The sequence below is a fragment of the Scylla paramamosain genome, chromosome 1, assembly GCF_035594125.1.
Source record: "Scylla paramamosain isolate STU-SP2022 chromosome 1, ASM3559412v1, whole genome shotgun sequence".
NCBI lineage: Eukaryota > Metazoa > Arthropoda > Malacostraca > Decapoda > Portunidae > Scylla > Scylla paramamosain.
In genome coordinates, this window is record NC_087151.1 from 30,563,521 (window position 1) to 30,576,020 (window position 12,500).

General features: G+C 54.5%; 1 protein-coding gene across 1 annotated transcript in view; it reads left to right on the forward strand.

Annotated features, from left to right (window-relative positions):
* Positions 1–12,500, forward strand: part of LOC135104634 (protein held out wings-like) — a 51,954-nt gene that overhangs the window by 12,981 nt on the left and 26,473 nt on the right. The window contains exon 5 of the mRNA XM_064012198.1: positions 3,226–3,359. Coding sequence (XP_063868268.1) covers positions 3,226–3,359 — 134 coding nt within the window. The remainder of the gene's footprint in view (positions 1–3,225; positions 3,360–12,500) is intronic.

The window sequence follows — 12,500 nt, forward strand, 5'->3', positions numbered from 1 at the left end:
GACTGACTGACTGACTGACTTATTTGCGCCTCAGCAGCGAGATCATATAGCGCCGTGAAGAGGAGGAAAAGATTGAGTTATTTGTTTGTGAGGAATCTCTCTCTCTCTCTCTCTCTCTCTCTCTCTCTCTCTCTCTCTCTCTCTCTCTCTCTCTCTCTCTCTCTCTCTCTCTCTCTCTCTCTCTCTCTGTGTTTTCAAAGCACTTATATATTTACCTTCATTCAACAATGAAAAGAGGTAAAAAAGGAAGGAGAAGAGGAAACAAAGTGGGAACAGAAAAGCAGAGTGAGAAAGGGAGGAAAAGTTGGGAGAGAAGAAAAGGAGATGATAACACAAAAATGGGGAAAGGAGAAGGAAGAGGAGGAAATGATGACGAAAATGGAAGCCAACAAAAAAGCGTAGAGAGAGAGAGAGAGAGAGAGAGAGAGAGAGAGAGAGAGAGAGAGAGAGAGAGAGAGAGAGAGAGGCCAGCTCGGCTCACACAAACTTCACATTCCCGCCGCGTCACGTCCTCCAGCCTCGGGCGGCGGCAGGTGCTGGCCTCCTCCTCCTCCTCCTCCTCCTCCTCCTCCTCCTCCTCCTCCTCCTCCTCCTCCTCCTCCTCCTCCTCCTCCTATTCCTTCATCTTTTTCATCATCTTAGCCCCCTTCTTTTACTTCATCTCTTTTATTCATAATTTTATGCAACAACTTCTGTTTTTCCTTCACCTCCTTCGTCATTATTTTTGGCCTTCTGCTCCTCTTTTTCCCTTCTCTTCCTCCTCCTTCTCTTCCTCCTCCTCCTCCTCCTCCTCCTCCTCCTCCTCCTCCTCCTCCTCCTCCTCCTCCTCCTCCTCCTCCTCTTCAAAATCTTGAATCCTGATGTAACTTAGCAGGGAAAGAATTTTGTAAGTGTTCTTTCCTCGTGTGTTTGTCTCGCCGCGCCTGAAGCAAACAAAGCCAGTGACAAAGGAACAAGGGAACCGGTCATGAAGTGAGTCACGCGAGTGAAGGAAGAACACTCGCATACAACACAATTCCCGGAGAGCCATTCCAAAAGCAGAATCATTGTTGAAGAGAATCATTCGAGAACATAAACTTTTTTGGAGTAGGCCATTTCCAGAACAGAACTGTTATGGATTAGAGCAGGATAGAACCATGCAAGGACAGAACCATGCCAGAACAGAACAATTCAAGGACAGAACCATGCAAGGACAGAACCATATTAGAACAGAACCATGCCAGAACAGAACCATGCCAGAACAGAACCATGCCAGGACAGAACAATGCAAGGAGAGAACCATGCAAGGACAGAACCTTCCCTCCTTCCCTCCTTCCATGCAAGGACAGAACAATGCAAGGAGAGAACCATGCAAGGACAGAACAATCCAAGGACAGAACCATTCCAGAAACATGACCATTCCATAACCAGCTATTCCAGAAACCTGAACCATTCCTGAACCATAAATATTTGAAAAGTTCTCGTTATTACCAAAAAAAAAATAAGAAAAAGAAAAAAAAACGTTGAATAATGGGAAAGTGAAGGACGAGGGAGGTTTTCTTTCGTAACTGTCTATTCCTTCCTTCCTCTTTTTTTTATGGACTGTGGAAAGAGATGAAAAAAAGTTTATTCCTTATTCTTATTCTTGCTTCCCTTACGCTCCTCCCCCTACCGTGGTGAACTGGAGGAATGAGAGGGGAAGGAGGGAAAGGAGGAAGGAGGGAAGGAGGGAAGGAAGGATGGCGGTCACTGGGTCGTGTACGCCAAGGAATGACTTGTGTGTACCGACCTGGAATGACACACACACACACACACACACACACACACACACACACACACACACACACACACACACACACACACACACACGTCTCTGTCCACATTTGTCTTTTTGTCATTTGAATCTCTCTCTCTCTCTCTCTCTCTCTCTCTCTCTCTCTCTCTCTCTCTCTCTCTCTCTCTCTCTCTCTCTCTCTCTCTCTCTCTCTCTCTCTCTCTCTCTCTCTCTCTCTCTCTCTCTCTCGGATTATTACTACAGAGTGGACAAGTGAGCTTTCCCTAGATCCTCCTCCTCCTCCTCTCCCCCCCATTTGCCATCCATATGTCTGTCTCCACTCCTTCCCCCTCCCATCCTCCATTCCTCCACTCCTCTCCACTAAACCCTTCCCCCAAAAACCTGCTTCTCTTTCATGAATCATTCCTTCTTTTCCCTTTTTTGGTTTACATTTTTTTTATTTTATTTTTGTCTGTTTGTCGGTCTGTCTTTCCGTTCGTCCGTCTGTCTGTCTGTCTGTCTGTCTGTCTGTCTGTCTGTCTGTTTGTTTATCTATATGTATGTATGTTTTGTTGTTTAGTTTTCTTTCTGTGTTCGTCCACCAGTCTCTGTTTCTTCATGTCTATCTTTACGTTTGTGTTTGTTTATGTCTGTCTGTCTGTCTGTCTGTCTGTCTGTCTGTCTGTCTGTCTCACTCACTGCTCCTGTTCATTAGTCTGCTTTTCTTTAGCTCTGTTTGTGTCTGTTTTTATCTTCTTTCCTTGTGTGTCTTTATTCTCTCTCTCTCTCTCTCTCTCTCTCTCTCTCTCTCTCTCTCTCTCTCTCTCTCTCTCTACGACGTAGTGGCGTGGCTGGTCAAGTTTCTAGCTTCCGCGGTTGCACTAAATTATCTTTCCGCATCTCTCGTCCCCCCCCTCTCTCTCTCTCTCTCTCTCTCTCTCTCTCTCTCTCTCTCTCTCTCTCTCTCTCTCTCTCTCTCTCTCTCTCTCTCTCTCTCTCTCTCTCTCTCTCTCTCTCTCTCTCTCTCTCTCTCTCTCTCTCTCTCTCTTATACAAACACACACTTACTTTTTCTCGGTGTGGGTTGCCTCGACATTTCAATTATTTAAATTATCAAGACTTTTTGTAGTGTATGATCCTGGAGAGAGAGAGAGAGAGAGAGAGAGAGAGAGAGAGAGAGAGAGAGAGAGAGAGAGAGAGAGAGAGAGAGAGAGACTTGTCATGTATAAAACTGTAGCACTTTATCAAAAACTTATAAAGGTGAGTGTTTCTTGTAGACTGGGAGTGGAAGGGTAAAGGTTTACTTCTGAAATTAAACCACAAACCCGGACTGACTGACAAATGCTTTTCTTTTTCTTCTTCCCCCTCCAGAAACTGACTGACCGACTAATGTTTCTCTTTTTTTCTTCTCCCCCATCCAGAGATTGGCTGATTGACTGACTAATGATCCTCTTTTTCTTCTCCCCCATCCAGAAATCAACAAAGTGCGCTCCAGCTTGTTCCAAATCAATGGTGGACAGAAGGAGCCCCTGTCCCTGCCGGAGCCCGTGGGCCCCACCGTCACACTCTCCGACAAGGTGTACGTGCCTGTCAAGGACCACCCCGAGGTGAGTACACGCCCACGCCCACCTACGTACACGGACGCGCATACAGACACACAGTTAGATAGCCGGATTTTTTATGATGAGGAATGAGTAGCAGGACAAGAAGAGCAGTGGCAAAATGGCAGTAGGAGGAACAGATACTAGAGGCTTGTTGGTGCATAACCAGGGTGTCTGGTGAAACTGCGCACCTCCCACTACTAAACTGTACGTGGGAGAATATATACCAGAAGCCTGTTGGTGTATGACGAGGGTATCTGGTGAAACTGCACACCACACTGTTACTAGCAAACTGTGCGTGGGAGAACAGGATATTGAGTAGAGCAAGGCTGTTGTCGTCATAGAAACATTCTGCCCTTCATGCTATAATGTCCACCTGACACTTATGGCCTGTGTTCCTCTGGTTGGAGGCCCTACGTCTATAGTCTGCGTGTTGCCTCACCGTTCCAAGCCAGCAGTTGTCTGGGTTATGGTATGTCCCTGGCAGTCTTGCGTCACCGATCAGGGAGGCCTTCGTGGGTGAGCGTATGTCACCTGCAGCGGGTGTGGCTTGTGTCTCATTGTGTCGTGATGCCTAGGGCAGTGTGGCAGGTGGTGGTGGTGGTGGTGGTGGCGGCAGTGATGTTTGGATAGTTCATGGTGACGCATCAGAATGAGCAACACATTTGTTTGATGTTTCCCTCTCCCCTCACCCTTCCAGCAGGCCGCGTCCTCTGCATTCACTGCGTGTTTCGGTCTTCGTCACGTGATCTGTACGCTGTAATGTAGACTTCGGCGCGGCTGAGCGAGGGAGAATAGTACTGTCTGCAGCAGAGGCCTCAGGCCATTATGTTATAAAGTAACAACATCTTGCACCTCTGACAGGCTCAGCTTACCGCGCCACGCCCAAAAAACCTTACACGCTTGTTTCTAATTGGCTACCTGGCAAACCTTGCCTGTCTGGCCCTGCCTGGCCAGCGATCACCCACATGTCCGCAGCATAACGTCGGGAACTGCAAGTTTTCGCCCTTTGGCTGCCTCACCTGGTAAATAATCAGCTTAAAGGCCAAGGCTGTTGCTGCTGCTGCTGCTGCTGGTACTCGCTCGGACTGTATTGTCTCGGCCGTGCTCGGCCACGTCTCCTTACCAGCTGTGAAGGGAGGCTGTGTTGAAGCGTCCCATGGCTTCCTGGCAAGACCTGTTCGTTGGCCTCTGGTCATGGGGGGTCGCGCGCTGGTCACCCCCCGCCCCCCCTCCCATCACCCTGCTGATGCGGCAGGTGAGGCTACGGTGATCACTCTCTGGATGGAGTTGAAATTCTCGGAAAACTGTGAGTGAGTGGGACTTCAGCGTGGACGGGGCGTGGGGGAGAGCGGCAGGGCGTGTTGTGCGTGTGTTTGCTCCGCACCGCCGCAACACGCCCACTTTCACAGTAACCATTCGTGATGCAACCCACCCACTCATCTTCGGGCTTCCGGTCTTCACCGCACGCGCCCCTGTAGCGTCGCCGTCGTGTGGGTGAAAGTGGTGCCCTCTCCTCTCTTTTCACTCCGATCCTCGCCCCCTGCCCGCCTTCCTGAGATGTCTCGCCAGTGTTACTCGGAAAAAGAAAACCGGCCCCGCCCCCCGAGGCTCCCGGCGGGTGCTGGCGGTCAGGTTTCTCCCGCTGGTGTTGTGATTGGAGAGACTACCCGCGGGTGTCCGTAGCCACTCACATTGCTGCCTGCACGACTCATCACCCCACCCCGCCCTCTGCCTCACTCCCTCCACAGCGCTGAACACCTGCGACCATATTCTGAAACGCTTCTGCGCCGCACCCTAACTATATCCAAAATTGACACGGCGTTCTAAAGGTGTTTTTACGGCTCAAGAGACAGATTAACAATATTTCTGCATTATTAACTGGAGAAATACTCTTGAAAACTCTGCTAATAATCTCTGTAGCCTCTGAAAATAGTCGTGGTGAGAGGGCAAAGCGTTTCAGAATATTGGCCCTTCCCAGTAGTAGCGACACTGGCAACGAGGAGCGAGGATGGCGTTGTTTTAAAGCAGCAAGAGACAGAAAAGAGAAGTCTCTCCGCCAGGCGTGAGGAGCTCCTGGCGAACGCTGCTGGCGAGAAGTGGGTATTCATTTTGTTCCCTTCCTGTCGTGGGGGAGGGAGAGGACACGGTAATGGACAGAGACTTGTTTACCTTACCCGTGAAGGTGCCGCGTCACCCCCAACTCCCCCATCCCCCACGCTGCACTCACGGGGGTGCTGGGCTGAAGGTTGCAGCGCCTTGGGAGAGAGAGAGAGAGAGAGAGAGAGAGAGAGAGAGAGAGAGAGAGAGAGAGAGAGAGAGAGAGAGAGAGAGAGAGGTATTGGTTGGACGTGACATGTGGTTGGTGTGAGTGTGGTGGCTGTGGTGATGTTATCAGTGGTTAATGCATCCATCGACGTCACGCCCCTCCCCCTTTCTCTCCCCTTCCCTCATTCTCTCTCTCTCTCTCTCTCTCTCTCTCTCTCTCTCTCTCTCTCTCTCTCTCTCTCTCTCTCTCTCTCTCTCTCTCTCTCTCTCTCTCTCTCTCTCTCTCACGTCCTTGCTTGCCAACAGTCTCGCCCAAGCTGCGTCGTCCCTCCCTCCCTCCCTCATGGCGATCTCTTTATCTCTCTCTCATCTCGTCCTCAGTGTCTCGTTCTCGCCCCCACCCCCCTGCCGCTTTCAGTATCTCATCCCCGTGGTCCTCCCTTGTCACCATGGCGAGGATCGGTGGGTGTGCTGTGAGGGTGTCTAGGTGGTCTTCTCATCTTTCTCATGCCATCGTAAAGAGCACCTGCAGCATTTCGCCAGATCCTCTCAGCCCCTCCACCTCTTCCCGGTGCACCGATCAAAGCAAGTTGCGCGTCACTCCCTCTCGTTTTCAATGTTATGTTGTATGTTTTATATGCCCTCTCTCTCTGCCCTGCCACTTGCCGCGCGCCTCTCATGTGATAGATGCACAGGCACAGGCATGCACAGGGAGTAAGGAGGGGCAGGACTGGGGTACGGGGTATAGACAGAGCCTCTTTGTCACCAAGAGACGCTGTTGGTGTGTGCCTGCTCCTCCCACTCTCCCTCGACACACCGTCTTGGCTCTCCCTCGACACACCGTCTTGTAGATCGCTCGCTAAGGTGTGGCCAGCAGGCTGTGATGCCTAAGGGGGCCACACCCACTTCACCTCCCACTGGTGCAGGTCAGCAACGGTCCTTCCTGCTGCAGGTTGTGTCCCCACCCCCGGCGTGGCGAGAACACCATGCTCTGGGAGGTTTCCCGACCCTCGTCCCGTAAGGCAGCTCTCGGCTTTCGACACACCTGCCTGCGCACCATGACGGTCGCCCACGATGGGTGTTGCCGCCCATCACAGGGCAGGTGGATGTGAGACCAGGAGGGCGGTGATGGGCGCCCCGCCACTCCTCACCCCACCGCCTGAGGACAGCATGGCCGCGGAGGATGGCGCGCTGAGGTGGATGACCCGGGCAAGAATGTGTGATGCCAGGTGAGGCTGAGGGAGGATGACGTCACCTGCTGTGGAGAAGGGCGCTCCTCCCTAGCCAGCCTCCCCAGCACTCCCGCGCCCACCACCTGCCACTCGCCGCCCTCATTCCCACGCATGGTGAAGGCTGGGACGCGAGGTGAGGCTCAAGCCGCAACGGTGTGCGTGAAGGAAGCGTTGTCTTTGCGTGGTGCGCGGTGGCCGCTGCCCCTGACGGCCCTGGCACTGACCTTACCTGGCACAGGTGTTCTCCATAATGATGCTGGCTTTGACGAGGGCAAGGAGGGGTGACGGTGCAGGGAAGGAACTCAACCGAATATCTTTGGCCCATACATTTCCCATAGCCTCTTCAGGGCGCGGTGTGGGCGGCGTGTGGGCGTGGGTGACGAGGCCGCGTTGGGAAAGACTGCGGCAAGGCGTGGGCGTGAGCGCTGAACTGCCTTTTAAGGTGCGGAGTGTGTTCCAGGACGCCGCCCTTTGGCGCACCTGTGACTCCACCCCGAGGCTGGCAGTGCCGCCACCACCACCACCACCACCCTGCTGCTGCATGATTCCTTGACTGACAGCCTCTCCGTCTTGTGCCGAGGCTCCAGACGAGGTGTGGCTGATGCATGGCGTCATGGGTGACGATGAAGGGACGATAGCGTCTAGGTCTGGCCAATGAAAGGCATCACTCATGACGCTGAGTGTGTGGCGCCGCACCCCCACTCACGCCCCGCCCTCTCAACCGCGCCACGCTCATCACCCCGTCACTCCGGCGAGGAAACAGCGTCGCCGGGCCGTACCCTCATCCAAGGGGCAAAAGGAAACACACCATTCATATATTTTGAAATGGTGGTGTTGGGTTGTCAGAGGACGGAGCGGGGAGAGGGATGAGAAGGGCATTAAGTGTGTTGTGGTGGAGCGGCAGGGTTAGGTGAAGAGGCAAGTGTGATTGAACGACGTTGTGGGCGGAGGCCCCGCGTGGGTCGCCTGTGTGGGCCGAGGGCAGGTAGAGGACGACCGGGAAGGTCTGCCGCCCTCGAGAAAACTTTTGAGTCGTGAGGGGAAGGGTGGCGACGAGAGGAAGTGGGCGTGAAGGAACAACGGCTTGGTGTGTGGGCGGGGAGGGGTGCCTCAGGGCCACTGATTATGGGCATGAGGAGTCGTGGTGCCTGACTGGATAAGGCAAGACCCCAGTGGTGTGCGGGGAAGAGGTGCCATGCCACGGAGCGGGGTGTGTCGGGGATCTCTTGGGGCTTGCTGCCCTTTGAAGGCTCTCTCTCTCTCTCTCTCTCTCTCTCTCTCTCTCTCTCTCTCTCTCTCTCTCTCTCTCTCTCTCTCTCTCTCTCTCCCTCCCGTAAGTCCATTGAGTTGCAAGGCGTGGATGGCGTCGAGACGGAGTCCTTGGGGGTACAGGTGAACACGCTGCCTCGCCGATGATCAGGTGCGCGGGTCCCGCTCCTTGTAAGGCCTGAACGGGACGAGCACCTGGCGGCTCCGCGCCCTTCAGAATGACGTAATGACGCCCTCGGCAGGAAGCAGTGGACGCCCCTCGGACGCGCTTTGTGGCAGTCAGGTAGTGAGTATTGCAGTTTGTCACAAGTCGTAACCTCAAAGGCGGGGCGGAAGCCAGATGCCAACACGTCCCAGGCGGCGATGGGTCCCTGCCACCCTCCTCGCCTCAGCCCCGCACAGCCGCTCGCCCATCCGTCTGTGAGTCAGCCTCCCCCTCGATGCCCATACAGCAGGGGAGCAGCGTATCGTTGGCGGCATGTTCAGAATCACCGTCAGTGCCATTATGCACACAGGATAGGGAGAAGCAGGGAGCGTGGTGGCCAGCCAGTACAATAAACGATTGAGATCTCCTAGCAGTGTGTGTGTGTGTGTGTGTGTGTGTGTGTGTGTGTGTGTGTGTGTGTGTGTGTGTGTGTGTGTGTGTGTGTGTGTGTGTCACTGTCCTGCTGCTGGCCACACACAGGCTAGTAGGTTTCATATAAGGGCCTGGCGTGCCTCCATCCCAGTAATGAAGGGTCAGGGAGTGGGGGAGGGCTACATCTCGGCTTCTTGGGGGAATGGGGGGTGGGGTGTGGGAAGCACCCGTCGGGCCGGTGAAGCAGGTGGCTGGGGGCGAAGGGCGCAGCATCCGCCTGGACACACACACACACACACACACACACACACACACACACACACACACACACACACACACACACACACACACACATCACAGTGTTCCTGGGCGTTTTTCTCTTTGTCCTCTCAGCGACCGGACGGAGCTGCTATGTTTTCTGGCCATATTTGGCAACTGGTCTTTCTCCGATACAACTGTGTGGGAGCCGCTGGGCCGCGCTGGCCGGTACTGCGCCCCCGGTGTCAGTCCTGCAGGAAGAAGGCACAACAAGCACACTCCTACCCGCCTCACCACACGTCCGAATATGTGAAGCATCTTGGGAGTCGCGTCCAGGCTCGTGTGTGTGTGTGTGTGTGTGTGTGTGTGTGTGTGTGTGTGTGTGTGTGTGTGTGTGTGTGTGTGTGTGTGTGTGTGTGTGTGGAGGCTTACCTTGTCTGGCCTCCCACAAGGTCGCCACCGCCTCCCCTTTCCTCCTTGCCCACCTCCCTCCTGTGTTCAGAACTTGAATTCCTCCCCCTCCACAAATATCCACCGGCCCCGCGTCCGTGCTGCGTCTCCGTGCAACACTCTCCTCCTCCTCCTCCTCCTCCTCCTCCTCCTCCTCCTCCTCCTCCTCCTCCTCCTCCTCCTGTCCCCACATTTCCTTGCCGCGGCCGTGCTCGGGGTCTCGTGCTTCTGTCAGCATTTTAAGTATCGAGGACGCTCAGACGTGCTGCTGGAACGTTCGTGTTGGGGAGGAGAGGAGAGGCGGGAAGGGTCGGCCGTGGGTGGGGGGAGTGGAATGGGAGAAGGAGAGCCGCCGCCAGGGTGGTGAGGGCGGGACGAGGCGGCTTACGGGGTCGCAGCTGGTGGAAGAATCTCTTCTTACTCGGCTCCCGTGCCCTCTATCCACTCCCTGGGTGGATATGCGGCTCGTACACCCCAGAAACCACCGGGTATGGAGGCAGAGGCGGCGTGGGCGAGGCGGCGTGGGCATGGTGACCCGGTATTACGTCATGTGGCACCCTCGGGCCTTGTATGGGCGCGGGTCTGCCTTTCCTCCTCGGCGTTCCAGGGCGGGGCGGGAGGGGTGATGGAGGTGGGGGGAGTGAGGGGTTAGCTAGTCCTTCATCATCCCTCCCTGCCCCGCCTGATTCACCTGCTCGTCTCCCTCACCCACCCCCCTCCCGCCTCCAACAGCCAGCTAGTCCCTCCCACCCGCCTTCATTCAGCAGGAACAAGCAGCTCCCTCCATCTCCATCTCCACCCTCCGCCCTCCACCTTCACTTCGCCCCGCCCCGCCCCGCCCCGCCCCGCTCTGACCCTCGCGTACCTTCCTTGCTCGCCTCCTTGAGTACACTCGGCCATGCACTCCTCCTCCTCCTCCTCCTCCTCCTCCTCCTCCTCCTGGATGCTCATGAATGATTGCAGTCGCGTAGTGATACACACACACACACACACACACACACACACACACACACACACACACACACACACACACACACACACACACACACACACACACACACACACACTTACAGGTACGTAATACACGCTCCCTTTCAGAATGAAGTAAACTTTTCCTTGAAATTACGTTCACACACACACACACACACACACACACACACACACACACACACACACACACACACACACACACACACACACACACACACACACACACACACACACACACACCGTTAGGATTAATGTTAAGTTTTTCCCCATCCCCTATGTACATTTTCAGTTTGTCAACTGCCTAAATAATAAACCGTTTATTATTATTTATTATTATTACACACACACACACAAGTAAATTTTTTTGTGATATTGGAGGTGAAACTGTGTGTGTGTGTGTGTGTGTGTGTGTGTGTGTGTGTGTGTGTGTGTGTGTGTGTGTGTGTGTGTGCCCTCTACCCTGTCACATACCCTAAGAGGTGCATTATCAGGTGTGAAATCCGTCCCTCCTCCTCCTCCTCCTCCTCCTCCTCCTCCTCCTCCTCCTCCTCCTCCTCCTCCTCCTCCTCCTCCTCCTCCTCCTCCTCCTCCTCCTTCCCCCCTTACCTTTCTCTGCAGTCAGCCTACCTCTGCATCCTCCCTCCCTAATGCATGAAAGTGCTCGTGACCTGTCTCCCTGCGTGTGTGTGTGTGTGTGTGTGTTATAACGTTCATGTGAGCTCTCATATGTGGGTCGTTGTGGGAGTGGTTGGCTGGTGAGGTAAGGTGGGCGGGGCGGAGTAAGAGACTGGAGCGAGGCAGGCTGGGTAGGGGGCAGGTGGAAGGGCGGAGGAGTAGGGAGGGAGGGGTGCATGGTGGGGTTATGGTGGGGTTGGCAGGGGTGATTGATGGCGGGGAGCCGCACACACACACACTTCACACCCCACACCAGGGGAGCCATGTTGCCGTGGGGTGAGGGTAGGGGATGTGGAAGAGGGGGAGGTAGAAAGGGTGCGGGGGTTGAGGGTGGAGTGGTGATGTCGTCATATGTCCCCCTCTCCTCCCAGTACCTCCAGCACCCTGTCCCAGCGCCATTACTGTGGGGGGCGTGTTGGCGGGAGCTGGGCGGGACGGGGGCGGTAGAGGTATAGGAATGTCATTGTTGACCTTGTGAATTGAACATTTTGCGGCCATCACCAACCCTCTCCCTCCGGCACTCTTGTCCCCACCCAACCCCTCCAATACGCTCTGGACTGAGGCTGCCGGCAAGAGGAGATCGTGGGCGCTGGTTGGTGGAGAGGAACAGTGCTCGCCGCGGGTGACGCCGGCGGGAGGGGACTACATAGACTGACGCGCTTGTCTCTATGGCCTCTGCGGCAGACCAGACCCCCTCTAGCGGCGTGTTGGTGCAGTAAACCACGAGGGACTGGTCTGGTCTGGTGGCAGCAAGCGAGTCATTCATGAGATATTACCAGCGAATCCAAGGAAAGCAGATGGCGCGTTTATGGATGGCATAGTAGGTCCATATTCAGAAACGCTTTGTTTGCCCTCTCCCCACGACTATTTTCAAAGGCCACAGAGATGATTAACCGGGTTCTCACAAGCGTTTCTCCTGTTATTAATGTAGAAATCTGGCTGATCTGCCACCAGAACCGTAGAAACGTTCTTAAAAACCCCTGTAGCTTCAGCTAAGTAGAGCCATTTGGAAGTAGTCGGAGTGCGGCGCTAAGGTATTTCAGAATTTAGCTTATAGACCGAGGGAACCATCACTACATGTACCACCGTGCAACAATACAGCGTTGACTCTCGCACCGCAAACACGTGCAGCAGGGAGGGACACCGCCGCGGGGCTGCTGAGTCGGCTGAACACACTGACCTTGGCCTGGCTAACTCGTGCCCCAAAACGTGACAATAAAATACATGAACGTGACTCTGTGCTTTCGTCTGAATCATCGGACCCGGACAGAGAGAGAGAGAGAGAGAGAGAGAGAGAGAGAGAGAGAGAGAGAGAGGCCCGCGTCGCCCAGCAATCCTCGGGGCCGCTCACTTTCTGCTTTATAGGCAGATGCTATGCCTGAGATCCTGTATGTGTGTGTGTGTGTGTGTGTGTGTGTGTTCGAAATA